At 34.5% G+C, this 19,074-nt stretch overlaps 2 protein-coding genes across 5 annotated transcripts; both read left to right on the top strand.

Moving 5' to 3' along the window:
* The first annotated feature begins 372 nt into the window (after positions 1-372).
* On the top strand, positions 373-16,390 carry LOC141825044 (transmembrane E3 ubiquitin-protein ligase FLY1-like). Of its 4 annotated transcripts, none has more exons than XM_074712415.1 (14): positions 373-804; positions 1,384-1,453; positions 3,140-3,267; positions 3,822-3,937; positions 7,525-7,579; positions 10,561-10,624; positions 10,701-10,778; positions 11,526-11,683; positions 11,762-11,821; positions 11,940-12,033; positions 13,742-13,909; positions 15,063-15,391; positions 15,653-15,769; positions 15,869-16,390. In XM_074712415.1, the coding sequence occupies exons 1-14, from the start codon at positions 664-666 to the stop codon at positions 15,968-15,970; spliced, it is 1,680 nt and encodes a 559-aa protein (XP_074568516.1). In that variant the 5' UTR covers positions 373-663; the 3' UTR covers positions 15,971-16,390. The 4 variants fall into 4 exon arrangements, with proteins under 4 accessions (XP_074568516.1, XP_074568514.1, XP_074568517.1 ...); XM_074712413.1 differs by having other exon boundaries at positions 11,523-11,683; XM_074712416.1 differs by having other exon boundaries at positions 374-804; positions 1,387-1,453.
* Positions 16,391-16,771: 381 nt separating this feature from the next.
* LOC141823332 (uncharacterized) lies at positions 16,772-17,509 on the top strand. Its single transcript, XM_074710605.1, has one exon. The coding sequence runs from the start codon at positions 16,772-16,774 to the stop codon at positions 17,507-17,509; it is 738 nt and encodes a 245-aa protein (XP_074566706.1).
* Positions 17,510-19,074: the final 1,565 nt, after the last annotated feature.

Raw genomic sequence — 19,074 nt, 5'->3', positions numbered from 1 at the left:
CAACTACTACAACATTATAACAATTAATTAATAGCGATTTTAATATTATAACAACTAATTAATCACTGTTATAATAATTTTATAATAAATTTGATCATATTAAAATTAATTAAAACAATTTTAATTAAATTAAGATTTATTTATAAATTTTTAATTAAGTTGAATTAATTTATTTTTACATAGCAACTCTATAACCACCGTATTTTTTATATGAGAAATAAGTGATACTTTATGTTTTATTTTTTGAAAAAGGACCTTTTTTTTTAATTTTCGCCCTTAATAATAAAAACATAAAAAAATATAAAGAAAACTTTGTTTTGTTAGCCCTAACAAACTGTAGTGTGTGTTGGCTGGGCGGTAGACTTAATGGTCCAGCGGAACGTGGATGCCGTTTACTATTCCACGCTGCTTCTTCCTCCTCGCCTTCGATCTCCACCACGAACCCCCGTTGCCGTCGTTTTCTCCCCGAGATAGATAGATCGCTTCAGTTCACGTGTGGATTCATCCAAGATGCTTTGCTTTCGACGGCTTCTCTGCCGCTAGACCCGGACTCCTCGCTATTTCGTCTTCAATTGACTCGTCTCCGGCTGTGATATTGAAGATATCATCTGCATCTTGTGGGCGGGGGCTATTTCTTGCCTTGGCGGCTGACTTACGGAGAGCATGGAAGGGAGGAGAGGGGAAAGGTGGTCTTTGTGGGGTGCTGCGGCGGTCGCGGTGTTTCTTGGGCTGGTCAGCCCCTTGATGGCTCTGAGGCCTTTGAAACAAAGGGCTTTCTCGGTTGATGGAGCTTGGGGCGAAGAGGTTTGTTTCTTTCTTTGCCCTTTTTTTTTCTTTCGATCTTTTCCGTTTTCTTTTGAAGTTGGAACTTTTTAGTTGGGCTCTGTGTGCGGGACAACGGGCATATGTCCAAGAGCCTTTCGAAAACATTAGGATGTGGATCATTCCATACCAATGGCCATCACAAGACACATCTAGGAACTAGGTCACTGCACTATGCACTAGCTGCAAACTAAATATCTAGTCTTGTAATGGCATGATAATTTGACTTCCTTACGACCCTTTTCAATCTTTCTGGATTAGTAGGGCTGTGAGATCTTTCCTTTTTCTTGTAATAATTTATTGTGACAAATATGGTAGATGCTATGAAGAGGCATACTGGTTGCAAGATAAAGTGCTAGGATAAGTTTTTTATTCTGGATTTTTCTCGTTAAGTATCTCTAATGACTCAAAGTGAATTTATGTTAGTCTTCTACATAATTTTTCAACAAGCACTTAATGTACTTTTGCTTGCTGTATAATTGGTCCCTTTTGACATTCCTATTCTAATATGACTTTGATTAACGTTTCTACTTTTTTGCTATTTATGTTTTTTCAATATAGCAGCTTTTCCTTAGGAGAGATGACAGCGACAGTTCTTTTTCTCCGTGGAATATTACAGGAACATATAAAGGTTAGCTTATATTCTTAGTTGTCATGCTGTAGTTTCTTACTGGTTGATTGTCTCAAGGAAAGCAACAGAACGTATCCAAATGTCAAATGTTATTTCTCAGTTTAATATACAACTCAGCATGTTCACTTGCCTATTTTTCTGTTTTTTCTTTTAAATCTGTTTGTCTTATTTGGATTAATATTAAAGAAAATATCCGTGATATGTAATCTAATCTGCATTTTTTCTTTGTTTATCTCATTTCCTCTCTACTGATATAGCTCACATAAAGCTCAATGGGGGATAAAATTCATGATAAGCATGGCTTGACGATTTTGATCTTGTTTCTTCCCTATAACTATGGTGTTCTTTAAGGGCTTTAGAAATTGTTGCCAATGTCTTGAATTTGCATACTGAGGGTTGGGTTTATCCCTACTCAATTATTGTGGTTGTTTTATGCATTATCATCGGTGTTAATAAAGGGCATGCCTAGGTGCTATGCTACATTCCCTAAGCGCATAATAGTTGAGTCAAGATGGCTTTACCTATGTGCAAGGAAGGCGCTAAGATGTGTGTTCGTTTTAGAAGGTGAAGGTGTAGAATAAGTACACCAATAATAACGTATAAAATTTAGAGTTTCTTTCAGTATGTGTTTTTGCTAGGTAGTTGTAGCTTGATCTTACCTCCATGATCCTTCACAAGTCAAAAGAAGCATGTAATGAGGAAATTGGATTGTCTCAGGACTCAGCTTTGCCTTATAGGATGATGGTTGCATACTTGCATCTTGTATGTAGTTTAAATTTATAGTATCGATATAATTAATTATGAAATTTTGACTTTTGATATTGCCATAGTGGATGGTTGTGCTTAATTGTGCCTTTTTTTTTTGTAATTTCCACTTGGAGCTCCTTTTCTATATTTAGTATTTATTTAATCTGAGTAATTCTTTTGAGAAGATGAATGCATTTTGGTAATGTAAATATTGGTATTCTATATAACTTGGATTCAGGTACAGGTATCTGATGTGGGTGTGGATCCATGTGCCCTACATAGTTATTTCTAAAATTGTTTACATGTGATCGATAGAGATATTAAGTGGCTACTCGCAGTGTCATAGTCCTTGTGTCATTATCCAACACCAGTGTAGAGTTGAAAGAGTTCAATGAAGAATCCAAGTATTAGAGCTAGGTAATCTGAGAGGACATGGACTTGTATTTTTTAAGTTTGTCCTTCATATTTAGGAAGAATATCATTAGAGTAGCATATATGCACTTTGAATTATACTACTACTATTGCAGAAGGAATGCTGGTAAACTTTCTTTCTTTCTTTTTTTCAGAAATTAGAAGGAGAAAAAAGAAATATAGAATTAACTATAGAAGCAGCACTGGTATATAGTGTATGTAATTGGGTAAAGATCATTCCTTTTCTGTATTCATAAGCTAACTTGTAAAGCAAAAGTCTCTTTTTGATTCATTCATATGATGGTGATGCCCTCTGGCTACTATGAGATATTTCCATCATTTATTAACATCTGCCTCTTGTTCAAGGACAAAGTGCATTGATTTATTAACATATTAGAGAAAAGCATCATACCCAATTTGAAGAATATTTTTTAATTTAAAAAATAAAGCAAGAGAATCAGTACTGATATATGCTTTGCACTAGACTAAATATTGCCTTGTTGTGATGTTTAACTTTTTGGGCTGCAGGACAATGGAGCTTTCTAGATGTAACAAATGGTTCTTCCAGGTTCCTAAATTTTGGGAAATCTAGCGGTGTATCAGTTCTAGAGTTGGTGACTACACAAACAAAGATTCGTGGAGTACACTATGTTCAGGTGTGAACGAAGTTCCTTCTTCTTGAAACCTGCATAAATTACAAATCTAGTGTCTTTTCTTTGATGATGAAGTTATTTTTTTTATTGTGCATTATTAACATTTTCAATCAAAGTACATTTACTTGCATTTCTCAAGCATATTTTACTTTTTGGTCCAATTTTGAGAATTGATTTTGATACAATGAATTGGAGTGCTTACTATTGAGAATCATTTTATTGATATATGTGAGATATTTTTATTGTTCAAAAAGAAAATGGGAACCTACTTCCCATTTTGGTTTACTGTACTTGGTGTGCAATTTATTAGCAATTAAGAGTAGTTTTAACAAATGATGAAATAATGGGAAATAGATAAAGATGATATAATTATGTTGAAAGGTAACCCACTTCTTACATTGAGCATTAGTTAAGCTTGAGGAATTGTTTCCAGTGTCACTGTTTAGTCCATAAGTCTTTAACTTGGTTCAAACTTCAAACTAGTGTGTTGATCACTTGATGTCATTTGTTGACTTATTTCATACCTTGTCAAATGTTGACATCTTATATCTTAACAGGGATCCATTACTTTCCATGATGTTCTTGACAAAGAACACGATCATGGGTTCGCTCAGATGAGATTAGACGGAGTGTACATATGGCCTTTCCACAAACTTCGAATGATGGCAAACAGGTAACAATTCTTATTAGCTCCCTTATTGTATTATTTATCCAATCATTTTATATTTTAATGTCATGCAATGCATGTGTTTATTTATGATGATATATAAAATCTATATGTTATGTAAGAATTAGTATATTAGGAGAATATGCATATTAATTATTGTTGTGGTAGTTGTTGTCTATTTTATTTACTGATTTTGCTTTTATAGAAATAATTGAATTGTCATTTGTGATCAAAATTGGCTATCATGTGTGCTTCTGGAACATTATCTTTGAATATCTTTGTTTTTGTGCTTGACACATGTTTCTAAAGTTTTAACCTTACCTAGTTTCATTTTCAAGTTATTCACTTCCTCCAAAACTCAAAATAATGCATTATCACTGTTAGAAAGAGAAAAGAGAACAAAAACAAAAAAGATAAAAGTTGGCTCTATGGTTTGAAATCTCATACCGTGCTAGGTGAAACGATCGAATTGTATCGTTTTGATAAATCACTGTAACTCGATATAACTCGGCACCAAGGTTCAAAATCTCGAGTCATGCCGTACTTTCAATTTTTGATCAGAAAGATATTGTTCCAATATTGTATCAATGCTCTGATGCATAGTGTCAATGACAAATTGGAGTTGAAGGAGCGAGGAGATGAAACAAAGGAAGGAGACATTGTTTGTACTAAGTGATATTGAGTTTTGATAATTTATCAGAATGATATGTTTCAACCGTTTCACTTGGTATGAAACAAGATTAGAGGTTGAAGGAGGAAGGAGATGAAGCAAAGGAAGGAGACATTGTCTGTGCTGAGTAGTGTTGAGTTTTGTTAATTTACCAAAATGATATGTTTCAATCATTTTGCCTGACATGATATAAGATTTAAAACACAATGTCTCCTTTCTATGCTTCATCTTTGTCCTTCTTCAACTCCAATCCGAAACATAAACACTATTGAAATAGTATCGTTCTAATCAAAGATTGAAACTTCTGCACAGCTTGAGATTTTGAATCTTAGTTGGCTCTTGACGCTGCATACTACATTTATATAGGGTTATCATAATCAAGTGTTTGAAATTTGGTCCTTTCCCTTTGTTTTTGTGTACGAAGTGATAATAACTTATTAGCATGCATAAGTATGATGTTCATGGTAACTACTAGTCAACGTAGTATCACTCATAAACTTTTAAAATTGCATTTTGTGTTGAAATTTCATTAGTTTGCCGAAATGAGATGGCATTAGAGACTATCATCATAATGTATTGGTACAAGGTGGTGTTTGTTGACACTGACTAAGAATAGAGGAGGAAGAGGAATATAACAAGGAGAAGAAAAGGAAGAACAAAAAGAATAAGAAGAGATTGCAAATTTATGATTCTATTGTTTGCTAGAGGTCACTCGACTAGACTTCCCACTTCTTGTTGTCGTTTTCTTGATGCCCCCACCAAAATTTGTACTAGAATTCCTATCAGGCCTAGTAATTTTGTGTTTGAGTAGTGCCTCTGTTTTAACAATGGTTTTGGTTTGATGTGGTAGTGCAATGATATGTGTTATTCAAAGTTTGAAATCTTGAGCCGTTTTGCTCGATACTGGTGAAAATTTTTGTTCCGCTAGCGGATTAGCACCGGCACAGTGTTCCGGCTGGGATGGAGCTGTCGCTCGAGTCTGACGACGCCTCCAGAGGCGTCGCACAGGTCGGAGGTGTCGTGCGGGCCCCGATCATGCGGCCCACGCGTGCACCGAGCGATCGCAAGGATTTTTTTTTAAACTTAAGTTTTAATAATCAACTCCTAGTTATAGTTGAAATAATTTAAATATGTTTAATTAAAACCTTTTAAAATTATCATATTATTTTTTTAAAAAATATTTTATTTTTATTTTTAAATATTTAGATTAAATTTTTTATTTTTAATTATATATTTTATATTTTAAAAATATCGAAACTATACCGACATGACACAATACGGTATCGAAATTGTTAAAAACCTCAACATGGCTCAGTATTTTAAACCTTGGTGCTATCCCTTTCTCGAGGAGGCAAGCATTTCAATCCATCACATGAAAATTGACTAGAGTGATATTATTTGACATAGTCTTCCTAATGCAAGTGGAATTTTTAAATCTATTTTAAATTGTTGAAAATTTTAAAGTTGTTTACAATTTTTGTAGTTTGTTATATTTATAGTAAAATAGTTGGTGAACATTGTTTAGAGTTTAGAAAAAGTTAATTAAGATTGTTAGTATAGTAAACTAAGTTGTTATTTACTAAGAATAGTCTTATTGTCATCAATTTATATAAAAAATTAGGATCCCATGTATTATTGTCATCAGTTTATAAAAAAAAATTTAGGTTCCACGTATTAAGACAAGTTTTAATTAATAAATTTTCCTTTGATTTTCTATGTAAATCTTCTTATTCAGTGTGATACTTTTCCCTCTGGGTAAGGTTTTTTTTTTTCTCTTTGTAAGATATATATTCTCTTCACTTCGTCAATTTTGTCCCAATCTTCTGGTGACTTGAGGGTTCGATTTTGATGTTGTGTCACTTCTCCATGAACTTCTCCTTGAGTCAACATGCAAATGTTATACAAATATGAAACGATGTTTGCATTAGTAGAAATCTAACACATACTGACACATACCTATTGCCTTTAGCATTTCCTTGTGTACTATCTTGGCTCACATTATCTGACTTCATGTATAGTTCCAACGATGGATATGAATACTGGTTAGACTAGCATGTACTCTCTACTAGCCCAACAAGAATTTGTACCAGTTTAGCATTGTATTTCTGGTAGCATTTATATATTCTTATATTTGGTTGATGATGGGAAGCTTGACTTAACATCACCATTTCATTTACCCCCAAAAAATATTGATCACTCCATAGACCAAACTGCTGCTCGGTGGACCATCTAGAATCATACTGAACTACAACTAATTTCAGCATTGCTAGTACTTGGTACAGCCATATGTGTCTAATTTTCTCTCTTTTTTTCTTTACATTTTTTAACTCCTTGTCTTGCCTTTTCATGTCCTACATTGCTGACTCCGCATTTGCATGGCAAACTACAGTAGCGAGAGATGCTACTGGTTGTGGAAATGATTTCATGTTTATTTCTTGTTCTTCTTGGTTTAGAGGAGTTAGTTGACTTGGTTGAGCATTAATTCAATTTTCATGCATGGACCTAAAGTTCGCTGTAGTCTTAGTTATTTGTTGAAGATATCAGAATAACTTCTTTGATTTATTCACATTTCTAGTCTTTTTTCTGGTTAACACAGCATTGAGTTGTTTGAACTGTACCACTTGCCAATGAAAGAAAATCTTATAAAATCTTAATAACTAAAATTTGATTCAATGAGATTTGTGCTGCCAAATGCCGACTGAAAGATACATGGCTTGATGATTATCTTTTTGTCAACACATATCTTATGTTATATTAAATTAGATACACAACCTGTTAGTTGTTCCAGGCTTTAACTTTCTGTTTTCTTCTTACCGTTACATGGATTATTAAGGTAGCATATGTATATGTTAATTTATTTGACTTTTTCCCCCATTCATATGTGCATGTAAGTGATGATACTGTTTTACATTGCCCCCTGTAGTGTTCCTAATAATGAGCCACTTCAACAGGATTACTTCTCCAATCCCTATCATTTGGTAAGTAGTTAGCAGTCTTTATAGTTAGCCTTAGTTGACTTCTTTTGAAATAGATTGTTTTGTATTCCTTAAAATGATTTCTATATTTCTATTTGGATGCTTGATGCTTCATGAAAGACTGAGATTTCATCTTATCAACAGCCCATTTGTATTGAAGGTAAAAGATGTATAATTAATCAATAAATCCAACCTTCCATGAAAAAGTCTGAAACTAAACCTTACATTCTTTAAGTATTATAAAGTGTAAACCTCTTATTTGTTAGTGCTTCATATTTAAATGAATGATATACACAGCTCAGAGATCTGAGAAGTTTTTTGTTTTCTCAGTTAATGCATTCTGTTTAAGTGTAATAATGCCCTGTTTCCTTTCAGTAGTATGCACTAATTTCTACAACATGCCCTCGTATACTTGTTGGTCTAATTTTCTGATTACCCCTCGTATACTTGTTAGTCTCACTTTCTAATTACATGTCTAATGTAAATTAGGAATTTAAGTTTTAAAAGTTTAAGATTTTGAGAAGTTTAATTGGTAGATCCTCTTGTATAGGATGATAAGTTATTTCAATTGTTTAAGTGAATAGTCTTATTAGGAATGTTGGATAATTTTGGTAAGTTTAATTTAATTTAGTATCTTTCCTAGTTCCTAATTAGGGTTAGTTCCTATTTCGATAGTCTTTTTTAGGTATAGCATTATTTCTTCCCTAGAATATTTTTAGTTTATTTTTGTTTTTGTCTAATTTAATTAAAGATTAAAGAAAGCTTCATTTGACATAATTTACAACATCTTAATAACCTTGGTAGATGATTTGACATTAAATAGATTCTATGGTTCATTAAGTAAAAGCCCATAGGAAATAACAGTTTGTATGCAACGCAACAAGAGCATTTTGTTATTTTTTAAATGTGTAATATGACATCATACTTTAGTTCCACATGGAAAGTAGTGGGTTAATGGAGATATTTTATAGGGTTAAATCAGTGAACTATTATTAACTTGGCTTAAGCATTTTGGACAAGTGGTTGTTCCCAAAAAGTTAATGGGTGAATTATCTCATTAAATGAGTTATGACAATTGTTAACAAAGTTGACCTTGTTAACATCCTAAGCATGATTAGATGATTGGAAAGATTAGCTGTGTGAAGGGAATCACTACTGGACTTCTTATATTGTCGATTAAGAATGATCGTGCAATTCCCAGGTGGACTTTGCACCTTAATAAGGGCATCAAATCTTAAATGGGGAAGGTCATCACACCCTTTTTTTTTGAGATGGAAAGTTGTGATCTAATGGAGTTTTGAAATAGAGAGTTGTGATCTAATGGAGTTAGACTGACACAATAATTTTTATATTTATCATTATTATTTCTAACTCAAGCTTACAAATTTCACAAAAGTGATTGGACATGGGTCTGACAAGCTAATGGATCAATTGACATTTTAAGAATTACATGAATATCCTAGCAACAAGTCATGCAAAGCCCCTAGAAAATAGTAAGTTGATTCTATATAGCATGCCCTTGTATGAATTCTTTTCTTTTTATATCCCCTTTTTGATTTATATCCAACCTCCAAACACTTTTGCCTCATAACAAGTTGTGATCTTGTATTTTCCCGAATAGCATATACTTGCTTTTCAAGCAAGACACAAATAGAACTCCTCAAGCCTTGCATTTTTAAGATTATTAGTCTATTAAACAATAGGTTATCAACTTCACCTCATGGTATAAAATAGATGTTGTGCCCATTGGCATGGGCGGAATATACTATTTCGCTGGCCAATCAGCACTGGCACGAAGCCATGACCTTGCGACGGCCGCAGAAGGTTACAGAGGCAACTGCGAAGTTGTGGCTGCCACGAGATTGCATTGTGCTTTTTTATTTTTAGAAAGTTAATTTCAATTCCTTTCTTTTCTTAATTTTTTTTCTCACCTTTATCAGTCCAGAGGAGTAAATAGTTAAAAAAAATCTCTTTAAGGATGGTTAATTTTTCCCTCCTCCATCCGTCCTTTAGATAAATAGAGGGAAAAAAATCTCTTAAAGGATAGTTTATTTTTTTCCCCCTTCATTTGTCCACTCTATGCATATATAGAGTGGGAGCCGTGGCGCAAGAGTAAAATTGTTGTCATGTGACCTGATGGTTACGGGTTCGAGTCGTAGAAATAACTTTTTGCCCAGGATCCCACATTGATGGGAGCTTCGTGCACCAGACTACCATATAAAATATACTACTATGAAGTAATCAAATTAAATCCAGTTTAAACCTACTTAATCATATCCTGTCTACTTGTTACACTTCAGCTGTCCCTAAATTAATTTTTACTCAATAAGCATCATACATTCCGTATCAAACTTGAAGTCAACATTCAACATCTCAAATATAACTCAATAAAGCATCTGTAATAATCAAATATTAATAAAAATATTTTTAATTAATATATTTATATATCAAATTATATCAGCATGACACAATACGGTATCGAAACTATATTGTTCTAGTCATAAATCGAAATTTCAGCCCGGCTCAAAATTTTAAACCTTGTTTCACCTTCAGAATTTGATTGTAGTATCCTTTCTCAATCTGCTATAGCAGAGTTTTTGGGAAGCGATTGCCCATTTCAAAATAATTAATTGGATGATTTGTTTGGGTTACTTTTGAGATTGCAGTTGTAGACTTATTTTTTCTAATAATTATCTTTCTTTTGTATGATCAATGGTTTCTTTGTTATTGCTTTATGCTGACTGGAAAAGGAGTAAAGGGACTATTGCATGAGATGATAATAAATGAAAGTCACACCATGAAAGTGGAACATAGATTACAATTAATGTAAACGTTCTTGCTGGAAGTATAGAAATGGAGTTAAGTTCAGTGCCATCATTTGAATGACTGAACACAATTGTATATGCCAGTTATCCCGAACCTAGTTATTTCCATGTGAAAGTCATTGGTTTTATTTGTTTTTTGAAAATTTCTTTTGCTGGCAGATTGGAGTTTTCTCCTCCCAAGTTCTTCAGGAATCAATTCAAGATAAACTCCCTACAAAAAAATGTAGGATGACCTTTACTATTTGGATTATATTTTTTTATTTATGTTTCTTTCTCACTTTGTTAATGTATCTTGTCAGCTCTGACTAACGACATTGAGAAATATTGTCACATAGAGATTGCTGCTCAAGTTTCACAGATCTCATCTAGACAAAATGGTACTTCGTAGATTTCTTCTTATTTGCCATGATATAATTCATGATAATGTCTTGCCTAGTTATTTGCTGTAAAGTTAATATTCTGAAATTATTTGTGAGCGCAAGCTATTTTCTTTTAGTACCTCTTATACTTTGAAATGGATAAAGAATCCTGTGCAGAGCATCTTTAGAAGTCAAGAGTTGGTTATACAGGAAACTAAAAATTGTGAAGGAATCTCTAAAAATTGTGAAGGAATCTGAACCACTGAATGTGTTTGGCCATCAGGAGGTCACCAAGTGATTTCAGTTTAAGTTAACTTCTTGATGCAGCCTCCTATGATTAAATTCACTTCAAACATCTCAAGGAGACTACAATAGCAGAGGATATAGACAGTCTAATCATCGATGCTTGGGTCATTTTAAATTTTGTTTATTAGAGCATATCATCCTCACTAAGCTTAAACCAAAAATCGAAAGTGTCTTCATATGTATAATAATTGTTTCCATGTCTTTTTAAAAGCTCTGTTTGATGTACTAAAAACGTTTTTCAGGCGTGGTTTATCATCTTAACCAATTTGTTATGTTCAAGAAACTATGGTTTTTATGTCCTTCTCAAGCATGTGCTCCTCTCAATCATTGCCATTGCAACTAGGATTCAGCCTCCTGCTATCTTAGTTGAATATCAGGGCTTTCTTTTCTCTTATTATGCAATAATACTAAGATTGTACACTAGCTTCCACTTGCTAAGCTAATTTTTTTCATTAGTAGATGGAAATCATGAGCTTTACCATTTAGAGGGGTTAATGGAGGGTCCAGCAATGGATGGTGATGGCGAGTGCTTTCCTTCAATCTTGTTGAATGCAACTTCTTTGAATACTGAGGCATATTACAACAAAGCAGTTAACTATACGTTGATGGTCACTTTTGTATCCTTCATCAAATAGTGGTTCACATCTTATAAATCTTCTGTTGCACTTGGAATCCTTTATTTGTTATCATATTAGATATCATTTCTCCAAGTTCTTTTGTTGATTAGACAAATGGAGCATAGCAATACTCAATCTGTGAGTATTTTGTTTTATCCATTATTCCATTTTTTATAATCATCTTATTGCACTTGTAGATTATTCATAGAATCATATGTTTTTAATCTTGTTATTTTTTATTTCTTCTACTTGATAGGGTGCTGCTAAAGTTTCTATTCTAATGATTGGTCAACAAGCTATTATGGATGCATATCTATGCCTCTTGAATTTAACTGCTGGAATTTTAGTAGGTATGTAGATCTTATCTTATTCTTTGGGTTTTCATTTATTATTTGGACTTCCTTCATGTTAGATTTAACTTTGACTAATACTATACTCTGTGATGTTAATTTGTTTGTGTTAGATTTGACATGAAGAGCAGTTAAACTCTTTTTGACTTTTCATTAAGTTTTGGTGGGTTTGAAATCTTGTGCCATGCTTAATGGCACAATCGATATGTACCATTTGGTAAATTATTAAAACCAATACAGATCAGCATGGGTGATCTTTCATATGCTGTCAATCCAGATTAGTACCATCCTGTGTTGGCATGTTTTGGCACGCTTTGATGTGTGTCAAGATGAATTTAAGTAATGATCATTGTACTTTATAATTTGTTTCTTCAAAATTCTAATTCCATTATAATCTAATTGATATAGTTTGTTTTAAAGTAAACAAGTTATGAAAAAAAATATAAGAGAAGCATTTATGTGAATTCGTGTTGAAACACATTGTAGTAAAATTCTAATTCCATTATATTATTTTTAATATAAGAGAAGCATTCTTGTTTTACTCTTCCCTGTGTACCATAACTTATAACCCGAGTTCTCTATCAACTTTGCCTTTTCGCCTACCCATTTTGTCTCTTGTACACACAAAATACTAATTCTTCTCCTAATCATCGTATCTACTACCTCCATTGTTTTACCAGTAAGGGTTCCTATATTCCATGTTCCAAATCTTAGACTATTAATTGTCCTATAATTTTTATTCTTACCCAACCTATGGTGTGAGAATTTTTGCTCATTTAACACTACACCCAAGTTCTCATGGAGATGTAGCGATCCTTGCCGAGACGTTACAATCGGACCCTGCAACGCGTTCCTTCCGGGGAACATCCTAGCATTAACACAATAGTTTAATGGATCCATTCATGAGTGTTTGCCTTAGTTTAACGCTGGCTGGCAACCTAACGCAACCCTCCTCCTTTATCCGGGCTTGGGATCGGCAATGATAAGGTAAACTTATCACAGGCGGAGTTATTTTTAATTTAACTATGTAACTATTAAAACTTAAAAATCTAAGTGAAAGATAATTAAATGAGTAAAACTCATTTTGATTGATTTTAGCACTTTTTAACAAATGTCAAAGTGCGTGCTACTGTGCAAGAAAATTTTAATTCAATTTACTATCTAATTATTTTTAGAAGCAAATAAACTAAATGAAATGAAACAGTATAAAGGAGTGAACTCATCTAAATTCATCTTGACATGCCTTATATTTGTTGTGTTGGCACAACATAGTGCTGATATTATACCATTCTAGTTTGAGACCCATATTCAAGCACAGAACATTATTTTTAAAAAACCTTGGTCTTGCCTCCAAAGGTAAGATGTGTTGACCTAATTTGTCAATTTATGGCTCAATGATCGTACATGATTTAGCCAAGATAAATTGAGTTGAGGACCAATTGACTGCACAATAGATAATTAACTAAATGAAACCTAGGAAAAAGAGTAGGAAAATGTTGGCAGAGTGTGTCAGCACAATACATCGTTGAAGTCATATACCATTATAGTCTTGTACAAATTATCTGCTCATTACATTCTCATTTAGTTAATATCTATTTTTTTTCCATGTACTCTCTTCCTCCAATAACTTGGCTGATCAATTCTGAAGCCATAACTATATTACCATGGATAGACTTATTTGTGTAACTTGGATGGTTTTTTGTTGCAGAGTCCCTGTTCAATGCTTTTGCCACGGCAGCTTTCTTCAAGTTTGTTGTTTTTTCAATTTTTGAGATGAGATATCTCCTTGCTATATGGAAAGCAAGTAGACCTTTGCAAAGCGGTGAAAGCTGGGAAACCATGAGGCGGGAGTTATCTGTTCTGTATAGCCGTTTCTGTAAGTGCTTACTGTTTAGTATGTATTTCACTGTAATAGCACGTAGTATGTAGTGCTAATCAAACTATACTTCCGTTTTCCCTTCTTTGTGTTCACAATATGCGTACTAAGGTATATCAATCAATTTTTCATACAAAAAAGTTAGCACGCACTCAACTTTCACCTTATCTTATCATAGAAGTATTTGATATGTGGCTCATTGAGAATGCCTGAAATTACTTAATTGATACTAAAGGTTTCTACTATCAATCAATAACAAGATAAATACATATATAACCCAAGCCTTATAATATATCAAAACTAGTTATAGGTAAATAAGAAATTATGGAACATAATGAACTTATCTAAAGACTAACTAGATCTGTAAAGAACGTATTCCTTTATCAGGGATATGTGATCCATCAATTATGGAGAAAGGTGGCACAGAAGAAAGATGAGTAGTGTAAAACAACTCATGGTAACTTATAATATGAGAAGGCACACTAAAATCAACCAACCACAGAAGCCTTGTGCTTAACCATAAAGCAAAACTTGAAGTGAAAGTACTGACAGAAAATCTCTAAGTAAAACCTTAAACTATTTATCTAGGTTAACTAATAGTAATAGTAGAAGATGCAGAAGCAGAGTTAGAGGATGATGAAATAACAATTGGTTGTGAAGTAAAGGGTCACCTAAACTTGTCCGAACAATGCTGTGATCGATAGTCAGCAGATCAAAGTGAACTCATGGTGGAAATGAACCATGAGGACACCCACCAACCTCACGACTTCATTCAATAACGTGGGCAATACCATCACAGGGAGTTGTGGAGGTTGCAGATGCAATAAGGCAGTTAAAAATGCCAGCAAATTGTTGGAAGAGAAGGTATTATGCCATCTGCAAATAGGTGTGCTTGAACACCTTGTTGCTACTTGAGCAGCTCATCCCATTATTCTCAGTCTTAGTGCATTTTCTATGGGAGATGTCAAATACTTGGGTTTTAACACTAGAAATTCAAAAGTTTAGTGCCTTTATTCTTGACGTGAAATTTTACCTAATCCTCTTAATTAATTATATATAATAATTTTCATCCCCTAGATTTTCCACTGTTCCAGATATTTGCTATTACTCTCTAGTTTTTTTGCTTGCTTAATCGAGTTATGCTACTTTGCAGATGGGATTTTGTTAGGTGGTATTGTGCTACTATACCATCTGCACAATTTTTTGCGACCTGTAATTTTCATTATGTACTCATTTTGGATACCCCAGATAGTGACTAATGTCATTCAGGATACAAGAAAGCCCTTGCACCCATATTATATAATCGGAATGTCTGTTACTCGCCTCGCCATACCATTTTACATATTTGGCTGCCCAAGCAACTTTTTGCGAATAGAGGTTGATAACTATTGGTGCATATGGTTGGGAGTATTTTTGGGATTGCAATCATTGATTCTCCTACTTCAGCATTATCTTGGATCCCGATGGTTCATTCCCCGTCAGGTTTGAGTTCTTTCTTTTCTATCATATTGTCAACAAAATATGATAACACTGATTTTTCATAATTTTCAGGCATGATAATATAAACTGCCAATTCCCTTGAATTTAAAATGCTTTTCGGAGCCTATCTTTTTTGTTCATTATACTCGATCGTTCATGTTGGAATGATGATGACATACAGATGTGTGAATCTTCAGAACATTATGATTGTAATGATCGATAGTTACACATCTTAGGTTCTCACTGTTGTCTGGTTATTGGCAGATGCTCCCTGAAAAGTATTTTTATTACAGGAAGTTTGAAAGTTATGCATCTCAAGCGACAGATTGTGTCATTTGCATGACTACCATTGACTTCACAGAGAACTCGAATCGCTATATGGTAATAATAAATGTTCAACTAAAGTTTTACTTTGCGCATAGCATCTACATCGATGCGCTTTCTGATCAAGAACATATCCGTCATGGCTTGGGCATGCAGGTGACACCTTGTGACCATTGCTTCCACTCGGTATGCTTACAGAGATGGATGGATATAAAGATGGAATGCCCGACATGCAGGCGTGCTCTTCCCCCTGCATAGACCTGATCTGACCGTGACCCCTGCTCTGAAACATTGTTAGGCAGTGAGCAGGGAAATTTCACTATTGCTTGAAAGAAAGCTACCCCTTGGCGTTTCTTTCTGGCACAACTTGTACCTCTCAAGCCTTGAATTATTTTCCGGAGAATCTGCCTATTATTGCAGAGGCTGACGGAGAAACCGAAAGGCCTTTCACTTGTTTCTTAATGTACCATAATGTATCACACAATTTACACCAAACACAATACTGTACAGATTTCTTCTTGTTCAATTGCAAGTCTGTGAGTAAAGCTACTTTCTTCGACTGAGTGAAGAGTAAGAAACTGAGAATTTCATGTTTGCTTCTAAAGATTGTTGTTAATTATCCTGTAGGACCTTACTTCCCAATGAATGAACAATGTACAGCAAACGCTTTGTTTGGTATTTGTCATGAGATGGTTCGTGGATTGGTGAAATCTGATTGTTTTCTCTCAAAGGTATGTTTACCTGCAGGGAATGGAGAGGATAGAAGGAAGAGAGGGTTTGGCTGCTACACAGAATATTATTTTTAGTTAGATATGATAAAAAAAAAGATAAATTTTATTTTAAATATTATATAACTCGGATAAATATTTAATTGTTATTATTGTTGTTGTATCTCTTTACTGTTTGTAAAAAATAAAAAATAAAGTGATGAGGGCGACAAAGAGCTCATCATGTTCACCACTACACTTTCTGTAGTCTACTTCGTGCTTGCAAGTTTACCATGATCTTTGTCCATATACATAGAAGAAGTTGATCAGAGCAGAATGATCTCCGGCGACCATGGCGCCTACCAAATGGCACATCCTGCCTCCCCTTTCCCGCCCCAGGTGCCTCGCCTGCGCCGCCGCCTGCTGCAACTGCCCGCAACGCCACGACCGAAACAGCCAGCAGTCTCGCTGCGGCCGCGCTAGCGGCGACAGGATCAACGGAGTCGACCCCATCGAGCAGGGGACTGAGCGACGTCGGCGCAGCGGCATGCAGATGTTCAACTACTGCGGCTGCCTCTACGTCCCGGCTGCCGGGAACGGGTCGGCGCTCGAGAAGGGGTTGGTCAAACCGCGGCCTCCGCCGTTGGTCAACGTCGACCCGCCACCACCTCGTCCCCCGGAAGAAGCTAACTTAGTCGAGAAAGCAGCGTCGATGGAGGGCAGCGCCACCACGACGGCGTCGAGGGCGGCCTCGCTCGAGCGGTTCGAGTGCGATTCGTGGTCGTCGTCGGCAATACTCGACGGGGACGAGGAGGTCGCGGCGCAGTCGTACTTCGACCTTCCCCTGGAGCTGATCAAGAGCAGCAGGCAGAGCGCGACCCACTTGCCGGTGACGGCGGCCTTCGTGTTCGAGAGAGACCGGAAGGCGGCGCTGAAGAAGCTGTCGGCGGAGGCGGCGTCGGACCTACACGTCAAGTTCTCGACGTCGCCGGGGTCGTGCCCTCCGTCCCCGTCCTCTGCTTCCATCAGCCCGACGATGCAGAAGGCGATCGAGGAATTCCACGCGTTCCTGGAAGCGAGAAGCGCTTGAATCCCAAAGGACTCACCGTGAACGGCCGCCGGACAAACAAAACCAGTTGTGAAGTAGCATCGAGCAAAATTTTTTTTAAAAAAAAATGACGCCCTTTTATTCAATTTATCGCCAAATTTAAATTAATCAATTTTCAAGTTGAAAGCCTCTTTTTGAGTTTTTTCTCTCAAGAACTTTCACGTGCAATTTGATTTAGAAGCTCCCTTTTTTCCCAGTAAAGAAGGGGAAGCATAAACCTTGTATAACAATTAAAATTGTACGATAATTAATTTTGGATTAAAAAACACTTTATTTATTACCTTTTTTTGTCAATAAGATTTTTTTTAAAAAAAATACTCAAATAGCACTTTGATATATTTTTTTATCTCAAAAATAACTTTATTTCAATATTATTGTAATAAATCAACTCAATTTAATTAAAATTATTATATATAAAATATTGTTATATCAAAATAATTTTTATTAACTTATCAAGATTATTTAAATTTATTAAAATTATTTTAATTCAGGCAAAATTATTTTAATTTTAGATAAATTTGATAATTTGAAGTGATTTAATAAACTTGAGTAATTTTGATAAATTAATAAAAAAAATAGTATTTTAATATAAGAGTGTTGAAATAAAAATATTTTAGGGATAAAAGGATATAAATTAAAAGAGCACTATCTTTTTTTCCAAATTGTCTAACAGGTGTCCTACTTTGATTTTTATTAAATAGGACACCCCACCCATTAAAAAATAATATAATTATCTTTCAGTATGATTCTCATTAGTATCATATTATTTCTTATTTAAATCCTGAATTAATCTGACATGTGGTAGCAGTTACAATTTCATAACTATTATAACTGAACTGTCATATAATTATAGTAGTTACAATTTCGTAACTACTACATATTATAACCGTTGTAGTTTCATAATTGCTACACGATATAAATAAATCTTAAAAAAATATTGTTTAAAGCCTCCAAAAAGATTTTAAACAATATTTTTTTACCTGAAATCGGATCGTTATGGGTTTCACCTCATAAATCAATTGTAGGTCTCTGAACGAACTTCGATTTAATATATTATGCTATGTCAAAAGATATGACCTCTTTAAACTTATCCATTCGTAACGATCTCTTCTCACTCTATAAAATCTACCCATGTTATAATAACTATAATTTCATATCTACTACAATGCAAATTCAACCCACCTACCTAACATTCAAGTTATAATGACTACGAAATCGTAATTGCTATAACTATATAACAGTTACGATTTCGTAGCTGCTACAATATGCTCCCAATTTAATATGTGTCAGAAAATAATATATCATTTTATAGAAATTTAGACATCCTTTTATAGTCGTCAATTTGAGTTAGGTCTGTGAGTTTAACCTGCCCCACCAAACAATTTAAACGGGTTGAGTTAAAATTATATAAATCCATTTTAAGGTGTGTTCAGGTGAGTCGACTCGCCTAGGCCCATGAATCGCATGTGTTGGCCCGTGGCTGGCTTAGGTTGATCCGCGAATTGAGAAATTTTTTTCTTTAAAATTTAAAATTAAAGTAGAAAACT

This window comes from Curcuma longa, chromosome 3 (genome assembly GCF_044706935.1).
Source record: "Curcuma longa cultivar G26 ecotype Majalengka, Jawa Barat chromosome 3, ITB_CL_G26_1.1, whole genome shotgun sequence".
Classification (NCBI taxonomy): Eukaryota; Viridiplantae; Streptophyta; class Magnoliopsida; order Zingiberales; family Zingiberaceae; genus Curcuma; species Curcuma longa.
This window is presented reverse-complemented; position numbering and strand designations above follow the sequence as displayed.